Source organism: Lissotriton vulgaris, chromosome 7 (genome assembly GCF_964263255.1).
Source record: "Lissotriton vulgaris chromosome 7, aLisVul1.2, whole genome shotgun sequence".
In the NCBI taxonomy this organism is placed as follows: Eukaryota; Metazoa; Chordata; class Amphibia; order Caudata; family Salamandridae; genus Lissotriton; species Lissotriton vulgaris.
In genome coordinates this window covers 1,396,846,322-1,396,873,604 of record NC_141695.1, presented here as the reverse complement: position 1 = coordinate 1,396,873,604, position 27,283 = coordinate 1,396,846,322, and the positions used below count along the sequence as shown (strand labels likewise).

Here is a 27,283-nt window from a genome sequence, read left to right as displayed (position 1 = left end):
CCTAGGGTGGACACATGTTCTATTGTTATAGGTTCAGATGAAGTGAATAGGAGCTCACCAGTAGTTATACCTGCTGTGCCCCATGATACGAACAAGGGACCTTCCCTATTTACCCTCGTCTCATGGAACATTGCGGGGGTGCGTGCAAAATTGAATGATCCCGACTGGAACGCATACATAAATACTTTTGACATTTGTGTGTTGCAGGAAACTTGGGCCACAGTACAACTGCACAGGGTTGGCTATAAAACCTACCAAATAGAGGCTGTCCCTTCTATGAGAGGTCGCGCATCTGGAGGCCTCTTAGTATGGGTCAATGTTTCCATTAAATTAACTATTAAAATGATCAACACCGACTCCCCAGACATTCTTTGTCTAGAAATAACGACAGTGGATAATAGGGCGTTTTATTTATTCAATGTTTACAACAGCCCTCAATCTTCCCACAAGGAATCCATGTGTATAGGGAAGTTGGAGTCGCTTATGGATTCACTAAAAACAGAATCAGGTGTTATTTTATGTGGAGACTTGAACTGTAACTTTGAACCAATCTCAGGGATAGCTATATTGTTTGAGGAGGAGGACAACGCCAATGCAATACCTGCCCTGAATGAGAATTGTATGGTTGCTGGTACAGCATTGGCCTTACAAATTACACGGTTCTTGACCTCACATGGTCTGAGAGCATGTAATGGCCGTATGCCTTCAGATAGTCCGAAAGCCCCTACATTTAAGAAAGGCAATTATGGGAGTAAATTAGACTACATTATCGTCTCCTTTGATCTCTGGCCCTTTACAGTGGACCTAAAGGTCAAAGAAAGATACGAAAGCGACCATTACCCCTTAGAAATGAGTTTTTTACTAAGCATGGTAACAGGACTTGACAACACGGAGGGAGGTCACAGTATAGCAACCTTAACCACAACTGATAATATTGTTCTTAGTAACAATCGTAGGGCGGTTAAATGGGCATTTGTGCTAGAAAAAGAGGATTTACTGGCCAATATTTACTGCATTTTTGCAGATACCCTGGACCCATATTGTCCCCTTAGCTGCAACCCTAAAGAATGTATTGATTTACATAAGTCCCTTTTCCGCCAATTATTAGAAATTCTTACTAAAAAACCTAAAAGAGGTGCAGGTAGGACTAGTGCAAAAACCGTAGGCAAACCTTGGTATAACAAGGAATGCCGCCCCGAGGGAGAGATTGCACGGATAAAGAATGGAAACTGGTCTTGGCCAGCCCTGTGAATGTCCCGCGTAACTCCCGCTTCCGCACCATCCAGCTGTACATACTACACCAGGCATATCTATCACCAGACAGAATTAATAAATACTTCGCAATAGACACTGCAGCATGTCCCAGATGCGATCTGCTAGATGCTGACATCCTGCATATGCTTTGGGGCTGCCCGACACTGTCCAATTACTGGGGGGAGGTGACATCACTCCTGACACGCAGCACAGGCCCGGGACTACCCAACACGTGGGAGGCATGCGTTCTTGGGCTGTATAAGAGGACTAAACAGAACAAAACACAAGCCCGGTTCTGGGACCTAGGCCTTATCACAGCCAAGCGCCTGCTCACCAAGCATTGGAAAAGCAGAGTACCGCCAGCTCCCGCGCACTGGTATGCATCCTTCGTTAACTGGGCCAAAGCAGAGGGCACGGCACTGCGCGGGGAGGAGATAGCGGGTCTGAGACAGTTCCCGATTGCACACATCTGGGATGAAATCCTGGGGTCCCTGCAGGCAGAGGGTGTGGCCAGGGGAATCGCGCAGCGACAGCCGAGGCGGGCAGGCCCCCCACGAGCGACAACATCATAGACAGGGCTGCACACCACGGTCACCCCCCCCTCCCCTCCCCGAGGGCGACACCGACCCTCCGGCACGTACGCCGCGAACACGGTCGGCCACGCTAATGAGGGCTCTCCACCACGTAATGGCCTGCACGCTGCTCTCAACCCCACAACCCTGACACAGCCCACACGAGTACACTTCCTCCCCCCCTACTTCTGACCCCCTCTGCACATTCCCATGTTGAAGGTTTCGCATTCCTGTTCTCCCCAGCTACGGGAATACCCACTACCACATAGCGACAGACAGACACCCCTGGCTAAACCCATGGCAAAGAACACGGGAGCGGGTGGCACCCACCGAAAATGTCGCAGGGGCGACACATACGATTGCCACACATGTCGTGCAACAAGCGGACAGCTGGTGGGACGCCGCCGCTCACTGACCCTGTTCACCACCCGCTTTACAACTAACCACACGGGACGGCCGCAGCTCTCTCACTACACTGATGCGCTCCTAGCACATGCATAAGCAAGTTGAAGAGACATTGCTGCCGCATGCACCGTGGGTGCATGGAGCTGCACTGAAACCGTAGGCACACTGGGACGTACCGATGTGCACAGTACTGTTTTTTTTTTGTTGAAAAGTTATTGGTTCAATTATAAATAAAATGTAAAATGAGACGTCATTTACAGTGATGGCCGAGTGCTAAAAGCGCATGTTATGTATAATTTACTCGTGGCACGACACGCCGGACAATAAGTAGACCTATGCATAATGCCCTCCCCTGTAAACATCTGCCTCGACAATGCACAGATTTTTTTTTGCAGCCGGCCCGCAGGGTTGTAGGCTTTGCTATATGTACTGCACTTTTTGACCAATAATAAACGTCTTCAAAAAAAAAAAAAAAATAACAAGGAATGCCGCCTTGCCAAAACTGCACTGATTAACGCTGTTAAAGGGGAAAGTCCGTTAATAATTAGAGAGAAAAGAAAGGCTTATAACAAAATAATACTAAGAGCTAAATCCTCATGGGATGAGGAATTGTGGCTCAATATGTTAATAGCCGCTAAAAACAAGGACCAGAAACAATTCTGGGAACTGGCAGCTAAGGAAAATAAACGAGAGAAAGGTTCCAGGGAGGTCTACTTAGATGAAGACACTTGGGTCAAGCACTTTTCGTTATTGTATGCAGCCAAAACCCCGACCGAGGCAGCAAATGATGTACCCCCGCTCACAAAACCAGCTAACACTCACCAGGTAGTGTTCACTTTAGAAGAAACAGAGGCAGCAATTCTTTCAATTAAGAAAGGGAAGGCGCCAAGGCTTGATAGAATCCCTGGTGACCTGTATTTGTATAATATTGATGTCTGGGCACCCTATTTAACCCATTTATTTAACATAGTTGGGGCTAGTGAGCACATTCCGGATACTTGGAATGGCGCAGAAATCATCACCATTTTTAAAAAAGGGGATCGTGGTGATCCAGCAAATTACCGCCCCATTAGCCTTTTAGATATCACGCAGAACATATATGCCAGGCATATTCTAAATAGAATAAATTCATGGTTGGAGGAGGAGTCAATTTTATCTAAATACCAGGCGGGATTCAGAAGCAAAACAAGTACTATTGATCAAGTATTTAGGTTATGCTGCTTGTATTGGAAGTATGTCATCATCCGCAAAGGTCACTTGTATGTGACCTTTGTAGACCTACGAGCAGCATTTGATCTCATTCCACGAGATCTACTTTGGGAAACCCTGAATAGGCAAGGGCTGCCTGGCGACTTATTAAAACTTGTAATAGGATTGCATCGGGAGAATTACGCTAAGGTTAGATGGGGCCCAAATGGGGAACTCACAGACCCGATCCCGATAAAAAGGGGAGTGCGACAGGGCTGTGTCCTGGCTCCTACTCTATTCTCCCTTTATGTAAACGATATTGCAGCCTACATGGATAATTGCGATAACGATTCTCCTCGACTGGGAGGGGAACGCGTTGCGTCCCTCCTCTTCGCGGATGATACAATCCTAATATCGCAAACGCCACGTGGCCTACAGATCCTATTAGACAGGTTCCAACAGTACTGTATCCACAAAGGTCTAGAAATCAATATAAAAAAAATGAAATATATGGCACTGAACCCGCATAAAACTTTTAAAAAGAACTTAATGTTAAATGGGCAAAGATTAGATTACGAGCACAGTTTTACTTACCTGGGGGTCTTGATGGACTCTGCAATGGGATGGGGCCCACAATTGGAAAAATCTAAATTGGTGTTTAAACAAAATTGCTTCCTAATTACACAGAGATACAACAAAAGTGTGAACAAAGCAGTTACTCCCGCAATAGAGCTCTTTAGATACAAGGTACAATCCGCCTCCTTGTATGGGGCTGAAATTTGGGGGCCAGTATGTAAAAAATCTTTTGAAGTACTGGAAAACAAATTTGTCAGGGGATTATTAAAAGTTCCAATCAACACCCCCCTGATACCCCTATTTTTAGATCTTAATATTAAACACACAGATCAGCACGCTATATTGAGACCATTGCTGTTGTGGGTCAGATTATGGACAACCCTGGAATTATCTGACTATAGAAATGGGCTGAAGGAAGTACTAGAGCTGGATAGAGATAATAAGATCCTTTGGTTTAAGCATGTAAAAAACTGGCTTACCAAGCTCGGATTATCACACTTTTGGAACGAGCCTGAATCTCTAAACTCAACTTCCAAGAAAATTGTTAAATTAAGCTTCTGGTCATACGTGAATTATGAATCTGTGTATTCAAGAACTCACGGCCCTCTTACTGAAAAATTTCTTTTGGCAAAAAATGAGGCTCTATTCGAACAATTTCTAGATGAAATTCAACCTCCACTGGCAAAATCTTTATATCTAAAATTTAGGTATGGAACGTTGAGGATAAAAGTAACTGAGAAAAGATGGGGGAAGACTGACAAAGAACATTGTACCTTGTGCACCAATAACCAAAGGGAGGACATTTTCCACATATTGTTTTTTTGTCACAGTTATCACAACGCTAGGAAAAAGTGGATAGTCCCCTTGTGTCATAATATTGGCTCTACTTCCCACAGGGAAGCTGGCAGAATCCTAAGTATGGACACCAGTCAAGTAATCGTGTTCGGTATTAGCAAATTTCTATTGTCCACTTATTTTGTTAGAAGGAAATTATCTCTTTCATTTTAAACTAAAGAAAGTTCTATTCAGACTCCCCGTAACCATGAACAAAGCCAATGCATGCATTTTTAATTCTGGTTGTTAAATTCAATTTAATGTTTTTTTAAACTTTTCTACTGCTTTTAAACCTTTTTAATATTTATTTGACACTGTGCCAAACTGAAATTATGAATCATGTGCTTTTTTTTTCTTTTCTTTTTTTTTTGATGATATACTAGCCAACGTGTTAAATCTGATGAAATATAGAAGTAATGTAGTACTAGGGTGCCCTCATAACGAATGTCATATTGTTGTATATTTTATCATGAACTGTATATTTTATTGTTATCTTTTATGTTGCAATGCAACAAAATAAAGATTGAAATTGAATTGACTGACATGCCCAGGATGACCAGTGTAAACCTGACGAAACACGAAGTGCCCAGCTATATAAGGTGGTTGATAATACCATTGCACCAGAGTCTAATGTGGTGGCCAATTTAAGTCCGACCACCGAGAGTGGGACCCAGAGTTCTGGTAACGGGAATGAGGAAAATGGTACCAAGTGCCCTCTGCCTTCGGATGGAATAGGAACAGGGGGCAAAGGGATTACAATTTTTAGCTGGAACGTTGCAGGACTAAAATCTAAGGGGAATGTTCTAGGCTGGTCGAATTTTATTAACACCTATGACATTCTTTGTTTCCAAGAAACATGGTGCAGGGAAGAAGTCAGTTATGAGGGATTTGTCTCCTATAATTTGTCAGCGCAGGGTACTGGACCAGGGAGAGCAAATGGTGGTCTATTGATACTAGTTTCTATACAACGCCCGAATAGTAATAAAAAAGTATATCACTGTGGGGGACCACGTTCAGATTCTTTGGCTCGTGGAAGACAAAGGGCGTAATATCCTGTTGTTAAATTATTACAATAAAATTTTTGATAACACCAGGGTGAAAATTGTAACCAACCTGGCCAGTACAATTGAAAATGTATGTCTAGAAGGGAATGTTAATTTTGATTTTATTTGGGTGGGTGATTTTAATATTACATTATGTGAACTGTCAACACAAAAGGTCTGTGGGGTCACTAATAATGCTGGATGGGATGATTTGCACTTTGGACATAACAGTTATGGAGAAGCATTACATAAATTCATGGTCTGCTACGACCTGGAAATTATGGATTACATGAAAGATGCAAACGGTCAGACCATTCCGACTTTTAAAAACCAACATTCTAGCTCTGTTATTGACCATGTGATTGTTTCCTCCGATATTATCTCGTGTTGTGCCCCCCCCCAGAATTGAAGAAAGTACATTAAATGACCACAATTATATCATTCTGGACACAACTTTCTGGGGTAGTAGCTTGGTTAAAGTAGGGATCACAATCTCTAATGTTGAGCCACACAGACCTAATGGAGTCAGATTAAGATGGTGTAACGACCGGATTTTTGTACCAGATAGAATCAGCTCACCAAGACACCACTAACCCAGCAGAAATGTAACCACCTCCCTCCTTAGGACCTATTTACAACTGGTATCTGTGTTCCTACCTAAGGATGGGAAATTAGCAATATACAAGCTTAGATCTTCTAAAACACCACACTCATACAATATAGTCTTGCGGCCACATGGGCCCAGACTAATCTACCCTGAGGCAGTTCTGATTACTTACCATTACACACTGACTACACCCAGTACTCGCTCAAGCCACAATCTTGTGGGTATATGCACTGTATCCTCCCAGTGCTCTCACTATTTCATACAAACACAAGCCACAATCCTGTGGGTATACACATTGACTACAGTCAATGCTCTCATTAACGCAGCTACACACCGACGATCACTTTCCTATGAATACCTTCAGCTCTCTCTCTCTCTGTTGGGAAGTTTCTCTCATACATCTAATACCTACTGGGGATGTCTCATATATTTTATGTGATACACAAGAATGGCCAAATTACATTGTGTAAGAATTATTCCTTATTTCAAGAGCTCCTCTCCTCCTCATTATTCAGTTACCATTTACCTGGACGGGAATTGCATCCGTTCACATAACAGCATCTGACTAGAAGAAAGGCTAACTTTACCATAAGATAATAAAACATACACACTAGTTCACTAAGAACTAGGGTATCTTTATTCATTAACAATATCAACAATATAATACTGCACTATAACACATAGCCTGACAAGAAAAAGGGGAATAGACACATACACAGATCTGCGGGGTCTCTTTATTATAATGGAAAGCTTTATTACTATAACACATCCACATGTAACTGACAGGGACTGCAGATAGCTAAAAAGGGAATGGATTATACTGCACACCGCTGAAAGAAAAAGGATGAGCAAAACAGTAGGGAATCTAGCCTAGGAAATAAAAGACAAGATTAATGTTTATGGGCACTAATATAACAGGACAGATATCACCTGATTAGTATAAAGTCTTGCTCTAGCTGTCATCTGGGTTCCTCTCTCGTCTGTGCCTTGGCTCATCTCAGATTCTCCCCTGCACTCTTGGACACGCATCTGCGCTGATCACTCTGCACTGGATTCCTCTCCCCCACGAACTGTCTTCACCTTTCAGCTTCAGTCTAATGATATAGTTTCTGCCGCTCTGATAACCGTCTGCTCCACTAGTTTCTTCACTCTGTCTGATTATCCCAGCTCCACTGTCCAACTCATTCCAGCTGCTCCCACAGACTAATCCACGATATAACTTCAGTCTCTTCTAAAAGGCATCACTCCAGACTCCAGCTGTTAACTGCCTGCTCCAACTGATCACAACTCCTTCTGATAAGTAACTGCTTCTGACTGCTTTCTTCAGCTCCAAACATCATCTGCCTTCTCTCTGCAGCTTCAAACACCATCTGCTCACAACTGCTTCTGACAACTCCAGCAACCAACTGACTGCTCTCTGTTCCAAACACCAACTCACTGACTGTTCTCTTCAGCTCCAAAAACCATCTGACTTCTCTCTCTCCAAGAACCGACTGACTGCTCCGCCTCTTCTGTACTTCGCTAATATGGAATGCTCTCTCCTCATGGAAAGTTCCAGCCAGTAGCCTCCTCTCACCGAATCCATGCACCAGGCTCCCTGCTCCAGACGCCCCCACAGTGATCAACTGCTTGTTTCGTCTAGAGACCTGAGCCCAGGGACATTTCTTGATAAGATTCAGCTCCGGCCGGTTCTCTCCAGTTTGCAAAGAGCGAACAACACCTCATAACTAAAACATCACCTTTACCCTGCAAGCATCTCAGTCTGCAGGGACAGAAAGCAAAATGGAGTCTCTCTGGTTCTGGGCCTTGTAGGCCCGAAAAGGATGAAATAACACTTAGCTCTGTCAGAGTACATACACAAACCATACCAATATGTAATATAAAGTCAGGACTACACGATCCACCCTCTACTATAGGTAGGATGATGAAAGGACACATAATTATGTCAAAGCCAATAGGCAATAGATGGATTAGAGTCAAGAATAAGGGATCTATCATCATATAAAGCAGCTATCCTCTAGTTTATGCTTCTAGGTCTGAAAAGAGGCCTAAAAGGACCAAAACAAGCTAAGAATAGGGATCCAGGATGGTAGCAAGCTTAAAGTCACCATCACTCAGAAATAGAGCCAAAAACACGGTCAGAACAGATGGGCAGGGTAAAAGGCCCATGACCTAATCAGTTCTATAGTGAAGGACAGTCTGGCAGAAATTATTTTCATTCTTGAAAATGGTGCTGATTACGAGAAGATTTTAACCTCTTTTGTTGGCATTAATAATTCTATTGATGCCAGGTTCACTAAACACAATATTGGCCAGCGCAGAAAAAACTAGGCTGGTTCAACCATCTATGTACCATCTCTTTATCTAAACTTAAACAGGCACTTGCAAAGAAGCCCAGGGACACTGATTCCATCATTAAATTACGAGCGGACTACAAGCTTGCACTGAAACAGAGGAAGAGTGAATTACAGCAGCTGGCCTGGGATTCTCTTAACCAAGCAGCGGAACTATCCAATAGTACTCTGTTTTGGGCAACGGTCAACTCTCCTTTTCTTAAAGATGAAAAAATACCGGAGCTGACCTTTAATGATCCCGAGCGAAGGGTGGGTTTCTCACTTTTCTAACATCTTTGATTCCAATGGAAGTGTAGACACCGACCCTAGCAGGTGGGTTGTTTTATCGTTTGATATAACAGCTGATGAGGTTGAACTTGGCATACGTTTGAGCAAGGGGGGGAAAGCCCAAGGCCCTGACGGGGTGCCAATTGATGTATACAAGGCAGCACCTGAGATGTGGGGACCTCTCTTGGCTAATGTTTTTAATGCAGCTGTGTGTTCTGAGGCCCCTAAAACCTGGGCAGAATCTATTATTGTCCCCATTTATAAAAAGTGCAGCAGGTCCTACGTGAAGAATTATCGCCCCATTTCTCTTCTTGACTCCTCAGTTAAGATCATGAGTAGAGTCATGCTTGTCAGGTTAGAGGAATGGGTCGAGCGAGAGGGCATACTGGCTGATAGCCAATATGGCTTTAGGAAGGGCAGGGGTACACTCGATCAGTGCATCAATCTTGAATTGCTGATCGGGAAATATACCGAAGCAAAACCTGGCTCACTTAACTTATGCTCTGCTGACCTGAGCAGCGCCTTTGACATGGTAGACCATTCTATTTTATGGTCAACCCTGTTACAGTTGGGGGCTCCAGAGGGCATAATTTTCTTTCTCGCCAGGTTGTATGGGAACCTACAAACTTGTGTGCGCTTTGGCACCAAAGGTGAATGCACCCCAAAATTTAGTGTTAAAAGAGGTATTAGGCAGGGCTGTGTATTGGCCCCCTTACTTTTTATATTATTTATTAATGGAATCGATGCCATTCTGAAAAAGATTAATGCAGACGCCCCCCAGATCAACGGCGTCCCTGTTCCGGTGTTATTATACGCCAACAATGCCGTTCTATTATCTAGAACTTCCCTGGGACTACAACGTTTGATTGATAGTTTTTCTACCTTTATTAAGGATAGGAAACTACTAGTCAACAAGGGGAAAACATACACTATGACCTGTGGGGTTAAAAGCAAATTTTCAAATGCCTTTTTTATTGATAGCGAAAAGGTGCAGCAGGTAGATAAATTCTGCTACCTTGGTATCACCTTCTCCAAAGATGGATGGAAGAATTTAATGATATTCGGAACAAAATGGCCAAAAACTCCTTTGGTGTTTTTCGATTTGCTGCCAAGGTTGGGGACCGACGAACCAGGGATATGCTTAAGATTTATCAAGCAAGATGTGTATCCATTGCATTATATGGGGCGGGTGTATGGGGCCACAGTTGCGATAATAATTATTTGCAAATAGAGGTAAATTCCTTCCTAAAAAAGCTCCTATGTCTGCCACCTTCGGCTCCAACTGAGTAAATCCACCGGGAACTAGACATACACTATTTGATAGACCCGCTATTCCTAAGGCCACTTATGATCTGGCGTTCAATTTGGCTTAAGGCGGAAAAATCTTTTAATAGGTCTATAATAGAGGATTGCTTGACACTGGATAAACATCTTAAGATACCTTGGGTAAAATATGTTGTTGGCTGCTTTTCTGAGATATTTAACCTGAATATCTTGCTTGATCTAAGTGCAGCATCTAGGATACCCATAGCTGAGCTGAAAAGTACATTTTTGGCCTTTAGAGCAAGGAAGCGGGCCTTAGCCTATGGTACCTTGACAACTGTTGTGTTCTAAACTAGATATAGTCTGGTAGAATGTTTTCCTTTGTATTTAACCATGGTGACCAGGCCATCTCACAAGTTTGTACTTACCAGACTTAAATTTGGTTTGGCACACCATCTGGTGGCTCTCCCATCCATTAAGAAATATCCGTCGGGCCATGTTTATGTGATGGCGTTTCTACTCAGAGCACTTTGCACTTTCTATTGTTTTGTAAACTGTACTCAACTTTCGCACTGCATTTCTGAAACCGGTGTTTATTAAATATGGTGTACGTACAGTTAATCAGGCAATGATTTTAATCTTTAATCTGGAATTGGCTGATATCTGTTTTTATACAGCCACGTTTTAAAATTACTGTGTTAATGCCAGGAAAAGCATGTGTTTTTAATGAATTATGTCTGTAACATTGCATGTGCCGAATAAAGCTTCATGAATTGAATTGAATTGATTTATTAGCATGCAGAGTGTGTGTGGTCACTTTGCACCAAAACAACTATAGGCATAGCATCAGGAAGTTAGATCCTTGGTCCTGCAGAAAAGCCATGGGGACTGGCTGGACACCTGCAGACGGTTAGAACGCAAAGAACAGACGGGACAAGCCCTTCTGGGATATTCCTCTTATCTCCCCACTTCTTTTGAGTTAAACAGATATAGACTGCAGATGTGTGATTGTGTGTCGGACTGCATGAGAATATTGTAGTGAGTACTCAACCCCAAACTGTATATAATTGTCCAAATTGTTAATTTTGATTACAGGCTGTATCGGACTTCGATGGATTAGTCTTCTAATAAAATCAAGTTTTTTTGTAAAAAAAAAATAACTATAGCATTATGATTAGGCAGAAAGAACAGCTTAGCGAAAGCAGCAAGCAAGCTTTAAGAATATGAGAACACAGAGCAGCCATCTTAGCTTCATTGCGCATGTGCAATTAGTTTCCCACAAAGACATTGAATACGTCACGTCACATGGTTATGACCGACACATGCGCAGTCTAAATTCCCGCGTAGCAGCGGCCATTTTAGATTGCAAGCAAATTAAGGTTAATAACACATAAGCAAGCTTCACTCGGTCGCCCCGTATAATGGAAAATGTGCAAAATTAGTCAAACTAACAATTTGGTTATTTTATTAACGTTATTCGAGGTTCATGAATACAAGCAAGTCGTTTAACGTGCGAATCCTTGCTCCATCAATCCCCTCTTTGATGATATTTACTATCATCACTATTAATGAAACCAGATGCCAACTTTTCACATTTCACCCATTTCAATCTCTTCAAACTTTCTATTTTGCTTTTTCTCAGCGTCTTTATTAGGATGAGAATTTTTCACTCTTTTTTTAAATCTGATTATTCATTTCTTCTAATTCGAGCTCTTCAACATTTCTTTTTAGTCCTCGCCTATTGACAGTATATTACTTTTTGTGCTTTCGACATTTGCAGCAAATTATTATAATGAACACTAATAAACCTATTCCCGCTATTGGCATCAGTATTTTACTCACAAGACTTTTACCTAGATTAGAAAAACAATTACCTACGGAGGAGAGACCATCAGTTAGTCTCTTCCAGGCACTATCAACCTCCAGTGGTTTGAGCTCTCTTTCCAAATTAGTTATGTTTTTCACATACTTCTTAATTTCAACACTTTTGTCTGGTATATAAGTGCAACAATGTTGCGCTTTCAACATTCTACAGACTCCGCCCTCTTTTGCCAATAAGGTGTCAAGAGCAAGTCGATTTTGTAAAACCATAGATCTGATTGCAACCAATTCGGTATTGAACATCAGGAAACCTCCAGCAGTGTGAGTTGATAACCGATCTACTACTGTTGACAATTTGCAGATTCTGTGTGTATTCAGAGCCACTCCCACTGTAGGTATCAATGCACTAAATATATCACCTATTATTTCTCCAACACTTTCTCTTTTACTACGTATTAATCCATTAGTTCCTTCATTGCTTCCAGCGACTTCATTTACATGGTATATCTTTGGGGAGACAATACCAAAATAACAGCTTCCATACCAATGGTCTGGCAATTTGAAATAAGCCTTGTTCCCACATATATGATAAATTCCGGGAAACACAGGTTCTGGCCCATTTTTGAAACCCCAACCTCCAATTACCTTGTAATTGTGTTCACATTCACTGGAACCAATGAATATGTTATTATAATAACTGGTCTTCTCTCTTTGAAGACAAAGTTTCCCCTTCTTTTCGAAATTCAGCAACATAGCAGCATTAGCTCCACCATTTGAGGTGCTCCCTATATTTTCAGCCCATTTAGGAGTTTTCTGCCTTTTGTCATTCACTTTTCTTTGGAAACTTTCTCTTCTTTTCTCTGCCATATTTAGAAACATTTTCTCTTGTTCGTGTAATGAACATGTTAAGTTATCTCTATGTGCTTCACCTAAATCTATTGTACCTATAGTTAGAAAGTACTCACCCATATAACGTGTTACATCACTCTTAGTATGTACAGGATTTAGGTTACTACGTATAGGAAGTTCAGAAAATATCACATCTGAATTAGAGTAATAATACTGTAAAGGTCCTCTCTTATAGAATAAACTAGCTAAAATACTACAGGAAATTCCATATGTTAGTGGCAAGTGATGGTATGTCACACCCTCAGCTACTGAAGTTGGTAGCTTCATACAGACGTAACAATCTTCTATCTTCATTGCTTCTACGTAATGTACTAAAAGGTTTACAAATACATTTAAATGAGCACAATGAAAAGCAATAGATAGAAGGTTATAAGCTCGCGCTCTATTGTCAACAGTACTAAGTAGAACTATTAGAGCTGCTACTAGGGATAATAATGACGTCTATCTATCGTCATAAATAATGTAGTAAACCACATTAACAAAATTATATACAATGTATCCCGAGCAGAATCAAAATGTATACAAAACAACTATTGAATAAAACATCATATTCCAGAGTAGGTGTCAGTCTTCTTCTTTGTTCTTTACAGCATCTCTTTGGATTGCTAGCCAACACGTGTTTAGTCTATTTATAGCAGTTTATACATTTAGAATTCCTCAGGGCAGTATTTTTATTTGCGAAACTGGCGTCTCCACTAACTTTCTGTTTCAAACGGCGTTATGTATAAGTAAAATCCAAGTCAAACGATCGAATCAATGAAGAAGTAGCACTACAGCACGAGTACGCCGTACTCGTGCTGCCATCGTGATTGAAAACAACATAACCAACATTGATGTGAAAATCGGACTTGCCCTGACGAGGGTTTCGTTCATTAATATTAACAGAGGTGCTACTTCTTTGTTGATTTGACTTCGATTTTACTTATACATAACGCGGTTTGGAACAGAAACTTAGTGGTGACGCCAGTTTCGCAAATAAACATACTGCCCTGATGAAGTCTAAATGCATAAACTGCTATAAATAGACGAAACACGTGTTGGCTAGCAATCCAAAGAGATGCTGTAAAGAACATTAAAGAAGAAGACTGACACCAACTCTGGAATATGATGTTTTATTCAATAATTGTTTTGTATACATTTTGATTCTGCTCGGGACATTGCCAGATTTGTGAGCAGCGCACTTGACCACGGCCAATTCTTCTGGTAACTGGATTGCCTCCAGTAAGTCTTGCACATAATTTCCATTTCTAATAGGAGTACCTGAGGAAGTCAGAAACTCCCTTTGTACCCATAATTGGCCAAAGTCATGCACAACACCATAACCATACTGGCTATCAGTGTATATGGTTATTTTCATGTTCCTTCCAAATTTACAGGCTTTTGCCAATGCGACCAATTTAGCTATTTGTGCAGACTTGACTCCATGCAAATAGGATGCTTCCACTGGACCTCCCAAAGTACATACTGAATAAGCAGCGCTTAAGCCTCCGTCCTCATCTCTCATGCATGAGCCATCTACAAACAGCTCATAATCTTTGTCAGTCAATGGCTCTTCTTTTATGTCAGGGCGTGGTTTTGTGCTATACTCAGTCAGATCAAGTCAGTCATGCTCAACTTCTCCTTTCACTTCTGCTGTGAGTGAATTTGGTAGTAGGGTAGCTGGATTCAAAATATTACATCGGGCAATGGTTACATTTCCTGCACAACAAGAATTCTCTCATACTTAGTCAGCCGATTAGGTGTGAGATACTTAGTTTTGGTTCTGGTTAATAAAATTACAACTGCATGTGGAACATTCACAGTTACAGGATGTCCCATAATAATGGACTCACTCTGTTCAAGACTCATGCAAGTTGCAGCTATTGCTTTCAGACATCCAGGTAATCCAGCGGCAGCCACTGGATCCAAAGTAGAGGAAAAATATGCTACTGGACGTCTAGTTAAACCATGAATTTGGGTCAGGACTGAAAGTGCACAATTGTCTCGTGTGTCACAAAACAGTGCAAACTCCTTTGAGTAGTTAGGCATTCCTAATGCAGGAGCTGTACACAGACATTCTCGTAATTTCTTAAAAGTTGGCATGCTTTCATCATCCCACTCCACTGGGTCCTTTGCTCCTTTCTTTGTCTTTGTTATTTTTATCAATGGTCTTGCTAGGACTGCAAATCCCACAATCCACTGCCTACAGTATCCTACAACTCCAAGAAACATTCTGATTTCTTTCTGGGTATTGGGCAAATCCATGTTTCGAATTATTCTAATCCTTTCTGTGGTAAACTTTCTGATACCTCTCTCTATCTGGTGCCCCAGATATTTCACTAAGGAGGTACAGATTTGTAATGTGTCTGGCAACACTTTATGTCCTCCTTCACCTAAATGGTTCAGTAAGGCAATGGTGTCAACGACACAGTCTCTCTTACTTTTAGACGCCACCAAGAGGCCTATATATTGCACCAGGACTGATTCTCCAGGCAATATCAAGGATTCAAGGCATTTTTTCAGAATTTGATTAAAAATCGAAGGACTCTCTGTGTACCCCTGAGGAACACCATTCCAAAAGTAAACATGACTGTCAAATTCAAATGAGAAAAGAAATTTGCTGTCTGGATGTAATGGAATTGAAAAGAATGCATGGCACAAATCAATGACAGTAAACCATCCAGCATTCCATGGTATTTGGTACAAAATCACTGCAGGGTTTGGCACAATAGGACAGCAAGGAACAACGATTTTATTAACCTTGCGCAGGTCCTGTACGACCCTGCACTTACCACTTGGTTTCTTTATTCCGATTATTGGCAAATTACAAGGACTACTCAACACCTCTTGCACAATGCCTGCTTCCAACAACATTTTTATTTCAATAGCAACCCCTGCCTTTACTTCTGCACTCATTTTATACTGTCGAGTATTCGAGTAAACTGCATCTTCTTTTATGGTTATTTTAATTGGGTCAACGTTTGCCATTAATCCTACATCTTTTCCAGTAAAATCCCATGCTTCTGGTTTCACTGTCTGTTGGAGCTCTTCAGGTAAGTCTTGTATTGTCATTCTTTTAATTTCTTAGTCCGGTCTTATTAGCATTAATTTGTAGATTCCGTCTTTATCTGGGGTCTGAATTTCGACGCCATTTGGTGTGCAAAAGATGGTACAATTCATTTTGCACATCAAATCTCGTCCTAGTAAGTTTACGGGACTTGAATCACAGACAACAAATCTATGCATCTCTTTGAAATTCCCTATTTTAATCTCCATAGGTTCTGTAACTGGGGTACTAATTAATTTATTAGAAACGCCCACTACTTGGATCGCTTCTCCCGAGAGGGGTAGGTTTGGAACGTCTGCTGTTCTCACAGTAGAACGGGTAGCACCAGTGTCCAACAGAAAGGTGACATCATTTCTTTCAACCTTTCCTTCAATGTATGGCCCTGACTGGTCCACCGGCAAGGAGGCGCCAAGCACGCACTCCTCGTCATCCCCCCTCAGGCACCGTCAGTAAGGTTCATCACAGAGGAATGTATCATTTAACAGAAATTGCGAAGTTGCTGTATTTCTATCCTCCCTTCCTTCCCAAATTTCGGTGTCTTCACCCTGTTGTGCTTTGCTCCTATAATTTGGCCTAGGTGCACGAGGTAACTGATTCTGTTTTACCTGTTGCTGGGTCTTCCGTGGTCCCTCATTCTGCGCCTGTGGATTTAAATCATTAATTTGTACATTATCATTCTGCACAGCCTTACACTCGTCCCTCCAGTGCCACATCTTTCTGCACCCACGGCAGGGGAACTTTTTCCTGGCCTCTTCTCTACTCATTTTTACCCTTGGCTTTCCCACATTTCCAGGGCCCTGATTCTGAGTATTTGTCATTTGCTTAACTGCTGTTCTTGGTGCTCTGCCAATTTTACTTGTGCCCACATGACTTTTTCCTTTAATTCTTTTCGTTTATTTTCTAACTCATCTTCACAGTATTTAGCATATTTAAGGACTTCATCAATTGGTTTTGCCTGCCAGCAGATTTTATTGTCTTTGATCCACTGTGAGATCTCAGGCCTTAACCCTAACACAAATCGATAAATGAAGTTGGTTATGTCTTTCATTTCAATATTGTCTAGGCCACTATGGGCCAGATGTAGGAGCCCTAATACTGGTCGGTAACGGCCGAATTCGGCCGTTACCGACCGGTATTAGGGTTTCCAGATGTAGGGGGCCTATATTTTACCGATTCTGTAAAGTTACCGAATCGGTAAATTTACAGAATCGGTAAAATACCGAATCGGTATATTTACTGATTCGGAAAAACCACATGTAGGTGGCACTCCTAAGAGTGCCACAGGCCCTTAAAAATTTGTATTTTACCACCCAATCCTATTGGGTGGTAAAATACCGAATTCAGGTGTGCATGCACATCTGTGCATGCACACCTGTGCAATGTGGCACACAGACATGCCCTTAGGGCATGTCTGTGTGCCACATTGCACACAAGTCCAGAATTGGGGTGCTAGAGGGTGTCAAAGTGACACCCCCTGCACCCTTGCAGGATTCGGTATTTACCGATTCTGTAAATACCGAATCTGTATTTCACATTGATTCCTATGGGCTTCAAGGTCCATAGGAATCAATGTGAAATACAGATTCGGTATTTACAGAATCGGTAAATACCGACTCTCACAGATTCGGTAATTTTTTACTTACATCTGCCTCCTTCCAATTTACCGACTTTTAAATACCGAATCGGTATGACTCAGTATTTAAAAGTCGGTAAATCGGATTTACCTACATCTGGCCCTACATGTCTTGAACACTTGTAACAGACGCTCATAATATGAATGTACAGTTTCATCTCGATTCTGAGTAGTTCTATCAATTTGGGTCCAGTCTGTCTCTTTTTCAGGCACCTTTCCTTTCAGGTACAACATCACCTGATTGTATTTTCTCATGACATCTTCAGAAGGAGCCCCTGTCTTTGGATCCCTAGGGTATTCCTCACTTGGCCAATCAACAGCAATTTTACATTCTGTCCACAGATCTACGGGAACTACAATGTCAAAGAAACCATCTAGATCTTTCAGCTTATACTCAACTCTGAGTTGAGTTAAAAGTTAGGTACTCAAAACATTTATAACATTTGTAAATATGAAATAACCACAGACTCTGGGTAGGTTTAAAGTTTTATCTAAGCATCTTCTTCATCATATGTCATGAGCATAAGTTTAAAACAGATCAAACTATCAATAATCAAAATCATAAACCGCGTATAGCTATGCAAGAGATAGAGTATACTAAGAGTATACTAAGCATTTAAGAACTTAGAATAAAGGGAAGGTAAAATAAGGAACATGCTAATATTAGATCAGTCTTTCGCAAATTCATATTAAAGGAGGGTAAAGGGAACATACTAAACACAAAGACGTTCAAAATTCAGATGACAGTTTAAAGAAAAACTTATAGCAATTCGAGATTTAGAGTTTTAGCATAAACTATAGGGAAGGTAGGATTTGGAACATGCTATTAAATTCAGCTTATCTCCTTAAAGGAAACGATTTAGCATTGACTAAAGGTGGGTTGAAAAATGGAACATACTATCAGTCAGCAAAACATGAATATCTCATTTACCAAGGGACGGGGAAGAAAATGGAACATATGACGCAATTTAGAAAAGACAATTACCCACACAGACGTTATATTTACCTAGGATAGAGTAAAGACCAACCCTGGCCACGGGTCAGCTTGGAAAAGACGGCAAGAACCCCCAAGGACTTAGGTGCCAGTAGGCGAGCAGGTGCAGCTCATGGACAGTCAGGCCAGGATAACCCCAGAATTTGGATCAGGACCGGTTCACCAAAGGTTAAGACCAACACCCGCAGCTTCGGTTGCAACGCCTGCGCTACTCCCTCTCTGCAAGGAATTTGCCAATAACCCCAATTGAGTTCTCGAACCTCCCAGCAAAGTGCTTCGCCAGCACTTTCAATTGCCAAAACCCCAAATGGGTTTCTCGAACCTCCCTACAAATTGCTTCGCCAGCACTTTCAACTGCCAAAACCCCGAATGGGTTTCTCGAACCTCCCAACAGAGTGCTCCGCAGCTCTCTGTTTCAGTCACCTATAGAGTGCGTTGGGTCAGTGACAGGTCAGCTATTCGGACTAGTCGGACAAATTCTCTAGCTAATACTACGCTAGTTATACTGTTTTTCGGGTCAGTGTACCACCCCCCAATGTTGCAAGTGTAAGGATCCCCAATTTTGATTGGACAAAGGAGGAGGACAGGTCATCACACCACCTAATTTCTAGACTTTGTCAGGCTTAATATTCAATTTCTGTACCTGCCCCTTAAATTCCAGGTTCTCATGACATATGCTTTTCGGTGAACAATAGTGAATATAATATTCGTATACAATTGTTACAACTGTAGTACAGTTCAGCTTTTTCTAGCTGGGTTGAAATTCAGGTTCCCAGGAGCATCTCTTCAGTCAATCAGCTCCTTGGTGGGATTTCAAAGGTCATCTGCTCTGGAGACTCGCGGATCTCGCGCAGACGCAGTTTCATTCAAGATGGAGTATATCATGATAGAACAGGCCAAGTTTAGAAGTGTTACATGAAATGGAAAATAAACAGTTTTAGAACATAGAATAAATGATTTCACTGTATACCATGAATGACTATACTACAACCATTACTTTATAATAACTATAGCATTATGATTAGGCAGAAAGAACAGCTTAGCGAAAGCAGCAAGCAAGCTTTAAGCATGTGAGAACACAGAGCAGCCATCCTAGCTTCATTGCGCATGTGCAATTAGTTTCCCACTAAGACATTGAATACGTCACGTCACATGGTTATGACCGCCGCATGCGCAGTCTAAATTCCCGCGTAGCAGCGGCCATTTTAGGTTCCAAGCATATTAAGGTTAATAACACATAAGCAAGCTTCACTCGGTCGCCCCGTATAATGGAAAATGTGCACAATTAGTAAAACGAACATGTTGGTTATTTTATTAACGTTATTCGAGGTTCATGAATACAAGCAAGTCGCTTAACGTGCGAATCCTTGCTCCATCAATGGCATCCTGAGAATCAAGGGGAAAGTCTCCAAATTCCCTAAAGTGCTATCACTCAATACTAATGGCAGAGTGTGTGCTATATAAAGGCTGATAACATAACAGGTAATACGCTGAAGAAATTGTGATCTATCCACTAAATAATTACTTTTCTTCCATATCACCTTTCATACCAAACTTCTTGTTACAAAAATCCGTAAGTGGTGCTCAATTTTTTAACAAGTGTCATAGTAGGAGCTATCTTGCTGGCATAAGGAGGGGTTTGTGTTCTGGGTGATGAGACAACCTTTTGGCTAAAGGGTGAGACGGGATGCAACAGCAGGGTACTGATCCACAGGAGCTGATATCTGTGGGATAGGTGGAAGACTAAGGACTATGATTAAAGGAACTGCAGGAATAAGTGGGTCATAACGATGGCGGACGGACTTATGCCTGTCTGCCATTGATGCTGGGATTGGGACCGCGCCTGTGAGGTGGCAGTCCCGCACGTTTGATTAAGATGCGAGCGCCACCTTGGCGGTCGCATCGTGCCTGTTTGCGGTGCGTTGCCGTGGGTGCTGCTGGCTGCAGCACCCGCCGCTATGCTAAAAATGCTTGTTGTGAGTTTCCCTGCACTACAAGGCAGGCACCACCCAGTGCACATCCACCTCCCCCAACATTAGGGGGGCCCACAACAGGCCCCCAAATGCAATCCCCACCAGCTTTACCGTGGCAGTTTCACCTCCATGGACAGGCTGGCGTGGATACAGCATCATAATTTGGCAGACGGTGCCTGCTAGGCACACCACTATTTTTGAGATGCTTGGTGGGTCCGCCAGGCAATCGTAACGATTGCCTGTAGTAGCCACATGGTGGACGGGCTTTGTGTCTGTAAGCACACCGGCCGCCATTGTAATATGGGGGGCGGAGAAGTGCTTCGAGATGGCGGTGAAACCGCCACCAGCAGGCTGCCGGTGGCAGTTTCACCGCCATTGGAATGAGCCCTAAGTGTTCGAATTGTGAAATCTAAGTTGGAGAACTGTGGCAATAAGTGGTGAAATTGTGTCACCGTGTAACTTTAGGAAAGAGGTAAACTAGGCACACGAGGGATGGAAATGTGGGATTATTACATCAAACTGACAGATAAGAGGAAATATTGAGACACAATAAGGGAAATGGATAGATGGTGGTGAGGGGAAATTATGATTGGAAGAAGCATCAAGGGATAGTCAGGAGAATTTTAAGATAATGGGAGGACCTAGTGCCCTAAAACAGAGTGCTAACGAGTTTACACTTAGGATATTAGAAGGTGATGCATGTCTGAAGATAAGGAGTATCCAAATAAAGCCTTCAATAGCATAATAATTGATACAGGCAAAAGAAGAGAGTAGAGATAGAATTTGAGTAGCGCATACTATAGCTAGAGGCACCCTACCTTGATACGGCTGACTAGGCTGTCCTCTGTGACTCTCTTCACACACATTCAATATTGCAACAAACCTTAATGAAATTTACATTTGTAGATTTATATAGCACAGCTTCTCACCCGTGAGGGTATTCAGGCGCTGTCCATGAGCATGGGGAGATTAAGTGAGTTGGACAGAATCACAGGATGTTGAGCTGACGCCGAGATATGAACTCGGATCCCCAGCTCCTGGCTCGGCAGCTTTGGCCCCAAGCTCCTTTTTTGGGGGATCATCGCTGGATTGCACGGCCAGGGAGCCTCCGGGAGGGGCTTTGTAACAGAGGGAGTGCTGAATTGTTTATGTAATTGCTGGATCACTGTCTCTTGCTGTAAAACCAATAAAAAGTGTTAATACAAAAAAAGGCCTTATAATTTAGATGCAATATAATGTTGGTGTTCATAGTGGCACACAGGCGTTACCGACATTTTTCTCACTTGAACATTTCACTCCTCAGCATGGCGGAACAGCAAGATTACTACCGGCGAGAATGGCAACTTATCCATGGTGTTCCCATAATCTGGGCCTTTTCCCAAAACTGGGAGCGGATCGACAATTTCCAAGCACGATGTGATGACATTGTCATAGCAACCTACCCCAAAGCAGGTAAGCTGCTCAACACCAAAGGGTCTTAAATAGATCGTAGATGTGTTTGTGTGTGTGTGTGTGTTTTACTACCCCTGTGGACACTGTGGTGTGATAAAACACTCAAGCTGTGGTGGCATGACTGCAACATGTGGACCTGAAAATAAGTCCACACAAGCCAATGTCTTTTAATTGATAGTGAACAACTTCAGCAACATCTGTAGCGGTTTTGTTTTATTAACTTGGTGGGGACCTGTGTTTCATCATGTGTGTTTATTTTTTTGCTCATCTGCCGCTGTAACCAGGAAGTGGTATTCCATGCTTAAACACCCCAAGGAATCTTAACACACTTCAGTAAATCTGATCCCCGGACTAAGACCATGCTGATATTGTAGGGACAGAATTGCTGACACTGGCTACTTATAAACAATTGAACAGGCTTTTCAATCTTGTGTAAACCTTTCTTATTTAATTGAAACAAATATTTAGATCACACGAAGTGCTTTCATTTGCACACTGTGTTCCAGAATTATTAAAAATCAAGTGGTGCGCACTTTCCGCGCCCAGGCCCTACCGGGAATATTGGATCCGGCTGGAACCCCGATTACGGATCCTCCGGCCATAGCGGAGAGCTTTGCTACATACTTCGCCGACCTCTACGCCCCTTCAGGAGTGCCTGGAGCCTGCCACAGTTGAGAAATTAATTACTGATTTGTCACCCAATGTGCTGTCTGATGAGCAGCGGGACCAGCTGGAGGCCCCCTTATTGGATGAGGAACTGGGAGCCTCCCTGCGAGAGCTGAATCCCGGGAAGGCGCCCATACCCAATGGGTTTCCGAGCAAGTTTTTTCATCGATATAATGTGCAGCTGGCCCACCATTACCGGGCTGTAGTGGAGGAGGCGCGGGCCAAGGGGATGCTTCCCCCGGACTGGAGACATGCGGAGGTGGTGGTTTGTCACAAGCCAGGGTGCCCCCCAGAATGTCACGCATCTTAACGCCCCATCTCCCTTTTAAATGCGGAGGCCAAGATTCTGGCACAGGCGATGGCCAATCGACTGCTGCCACACATTGCGTCGCTGGTGCACCCCGATCAGGCTGGATTCATGCCGCAATGAGCTACTCAGCACAATATTAGAAGGGCGCAGGTGGCGGTTGCGGCGATTCAGCGATTTGGGGAGCCGGCAGCCTTACTTTTGGTAGATATGGACAGGGCATTTGATTCCCTGAGTTGGGTCTACCTGTTTGCCCTGCTTCCTAGATTCAACCTGGGCCCGCGATTCCTTTCCTATGTGAAACTATTGTACACAGGCCTGACAGCGTCGGTGTGTTGCGGGCGCAGCCTCCTCAACCTTTGCGATTCAGAGGGGCACGCGGCAGGGCTGTTCCCTGTCGCCATACCTGTTTGCCCTGGCTATGAAGCCCTTGGCGGCTTGGGTGCGCATGGATGCACAGGTACATGGGTTTCAGTGGGCCACTGGTCTCTCCAATAGAATAGCATTGTATGCGGGCGACGTTCTCTTCTTCTTGACGGCTGTGGACAGAACGGGCCACAGCTTCTGCGTATAATAAAGGTCTTTGGGAAGACGTCGGGTCTCTATCTGAACCCCAGCACATCCACACTGTGGGTTCTGGGTGGGCAGACGAGGGTGGATGCATGGGCGACCGTAATTCAGTCGGCTGCGGGTGGATTGAAATATCTGGGGGTGGTGCTCTCAGAGGTACCGGCAATAGCCTGGGAGCGTAATGTGGCACCTGTGTGGGAGCGGGTGCGGGTAGACATTAAAATGGTAGCACTCTCCCGACTTCTCTACCAGCTGCAGAACCACCCGTATCCGATTTCGGCTAGATGGTTCCGACTGGTGAACTCTGTGTTGGGGCAGTTTCTGTGGGAGGGAGGGAAGGTGCGAGTGGCAATGCGTACATGTTTCCTCTCTACCTATTGTGGGGGTTGGCATCCCCGGATCTCCTCTCATATTATCAGGCCTCTGACCTGCTGGTCCTCAATGAGTGGTGGTATGGGGACAGGAAGGACCCGGCATACGCGCTGGAGCGCTGCCTTATGGGCCATCACACGTTGCACACAATCCTGTACTCAGCGAGGCTGCAGAATGCGCTGCCGCCGGCTACAAGAGTGGTGTTCATGATTTGGAGGCAGGCGCTGCAGCGCATGAGCTGGTGAGGCGTCTTGACCCGGGAGACTACACTGTGGAACAACAGCAGGCTGCCACAGTTGGCGGCCCTTTCGGGGTTTAGGGGAAGGACACCATCGGTATTTCCACCTTGGGCGATGTAGTGGGCGACACAACACTTAAATCCTTTCGGGATCTCCAAGAGGAGTTTCATATGCCTCAGACGCAATTGTATCTGTATCTACAGCTGCGTCATGCGTTATACACTAGCCTGCAGGGTCTGGAGTCCATTCTTGAGTTCAGCCCCATCGAAGCTAAACTCTTTACGAAAGATTTAGGGGAAAAGAAGATTTAGCGTATCTATCAATCCTTGGTCGTACATTTCTCCTCCGCACTTCGGAAACTCCGTGGGGACTGGGAGGCAAACGTGGGCAGGTTGGAAGAAGAGGACTGGGCAGAGGCCCTGGCAGCCTCACGGGGGGCGGCCATTGCAATGTGGCTTCGCCTAGTCCAATTCAAATACCTCCACAAGGTCTACTTTACTAGGATGCGATTGTGGTGGGCGGGGTTGATCGCCTCCCCGGTATGTCTGCGTTGTGACCAAGTGAGGGTACATTTGTCCATACAGTGTGGCTGTGCATATCATTGGATCGTTTCAGGAGGGGGGTCTTTGCTTGTCTCTCAGAGGTCCTGGGCTGGGAGCTTTCCCGCACACCACAGCTGGCACTGCTGCATGTCATGGAGGGCAATGTCTATAAACTGCACCTTTTGCTTTTGGGTCTCACCCTGGCAAAGCGGGACATTGCTAAGGCATGGAAGGCAGCGAGGGCTTCATCGGTGGCAGCTTGGAAAAACGGCCTGGACTTTTGCATGGGCCTGGAGCAGCCCATCTTTGTGGCAAGGGGGGCTCGCGCAAACACTATAAAATTTGGAACCGATGGGCGAAGTATCGGGGCCTTTGGCTGGAACCCCCTGCAATGGAAGAGCCCTTGCTGCCAGTTTAAGTCGAGGATTTCATATGGGAATAGCGGGTAGGAGTAGGGGGGGGTGGCGAGTTGGAATCGGGATCTTCTGAGCATTTTTCCTTGCTTAACTGTGGACAAGGCGATATGGACTAGTACGACGTTTGGGGGGGTGGGAGTTGGTGGGGGGAGTTGGGGATGGGGTGCGTTACTCTTTTATGCTCCAGTATATGGGGTTGTTGTTTACGGGGGATGAAAGAATACAAAACAAAAGTAGTTTGCTGTCTTGGATGTACTGGGAATGTTTTGGCAGATGACGCTGCACGGTATATGCAAATTGAATAATAGAATTTGTTAAAAAAAAAATCAGGTTGTGCAGCGATGCATGAAAAGCACATGACTAACTTGTTTGAATTGAAGACAATTGCAATATCAAATTTACCTAGAGGTGAACATCAAGAATGTCATTGAGTGACATTCAGGCAAAAAAAATCTTTTTAGCATATAATGTCAAATACCATACCAAGGCACGAAGACATGTTAGCTGTCTCTTTCATGAGATTTTTATTTGAGGTATATCCTACAGTATACATTTCTACATGCCTACAATTTCACTGGGGTCAGTCACCTAAAATGAGTTGTTTTGCAGAAATTCAGCATTTTACATGTTCAAATATGAGGTGATATTCCACTTGTGATTCCTTAGTGGTAGATTGCATGCAAAATTACTTCATGATACATTAGTAGATCTGGTTTTACATGGTTTTCTAGTGGTTAATGTGCTGCTCCCCTCTTTCTTCGGCATCCCTTTATTGGATCTAGGCCTTTGTCTAGATCCAAATGGTTTTATACATCAGCGTAGCTCTCACTGCAGGTTCTTGTTCCATGAGATAGTGATCAGTGCTCTTGTCTCTTAAAACTCCTCAACTGATTGATACCTGCCAACCCTCCTATTGGTGACTGTGCTCAACATTAAGCTGAGTCTTTCCACTCTATGTTGAGCCTTCTCACATGTTAGAGTTTTCCCATGAGCACTGGCTCCTTCAGCCAGCATCTCTCGCCATTTGGTCAGTTCTGATATAGGCCTAGGCAATTTTGTTTGTGCTCTTGCAAACTCAGAAAAATCCCAATTGTTCTTTATATATTTTATGCCTCTTTTTTCTCCTCAAAAGTTGCTAAGATCTATGATGCCTTTCCTGTGGCAGTACATAAGGAAGACTATCCAGTGACCTGCGACCAACCCCGGTGATATGATTATTTTTGACATCCCTTCTTTGGATGAACTCAATTCTCTTTTTGACTATCAAATCAGGTTCGCCACTTAACTCAGCCCATCTCACAATTCTGCGCTTGGGTACTACTGTTATCCTTCCCCATCTATCTAAACTGATTGCTAAGTCTATCAACTTAAGTTCCGTCCTCAAGAAATGAAAACATGCCAAGGTGACTCCATTCGGAAAAACCTTGCACTGGATCCCTCCGTTTTAGAGAATCTCAGACCGATATCCCTACTATCTTTTTGTACTACAATTTTAGATAAAAATGTGAACAATCTACTGACCACTTTGATAGAATCCAAAGAAGCGCTTCATCCATCTCAATCAGCCTCTAGGCCTCATTATTCTGCTGAGTTGGCTCTTCTCCTGTTAAAGGAAGTCCTCCGACAGAATGCGGACAAAGAACAATCTTCTGCCCTTATATAACTGGACCTAAGCGCTGCCTTTGACACTGTATCCCACCGCCTCCTAATTAACAGGCTCCAGGAGTGTGGGATCGGTGGAAAGGCGCTTAAATGATTTAAGTCCTTTCTCCAGGATCGAACCTTTCAGGTTACTCAAAAGCCCTATGTTTCTGAGACCTTCACCTTGGCTCAAGGAGTTCCACAAGGATGATTCCTGTTTGTAAAGCACAAACATATCACCCTTCTTAAGAGTTTCAAGGCACTGGGGGCCGTCAGGGTTTTTAAGTTAACTATTACCCATAGTCACATGATGCTGAGTTGCCGCCAGCACCAGGAATC

The 27,283-nt window shown here is 43.4% G+C and overlaps 1 protein-coding gene across 2 annotated transcripts in view; it reads left to right on the top strand.

The window, feature by feature from the left end:
• Positions 1 to 27,283, top strand: part of LOC147705710 (sulfotransferase 1B1-like) — a 400,304-nt gene that overhangs the window by 131,474 nt on the left and 241,547 nt on the right. For both annotated transcript variants that reach the window (XM_086932137.1, XM_086932139.1), the window contains one exon: positions 22,043 to 22,191. In XM_086932137.1, coding sequence (XP_086788263.1) covers positions 22,044 to 22,191 — 148 coding nt within the window. In that variant the 5' untranslated portion in view covers position 22,043. The remainder of the gene's footprint in view (positions 1 to 22,042; positions 22,192 to 27,283) is intronic.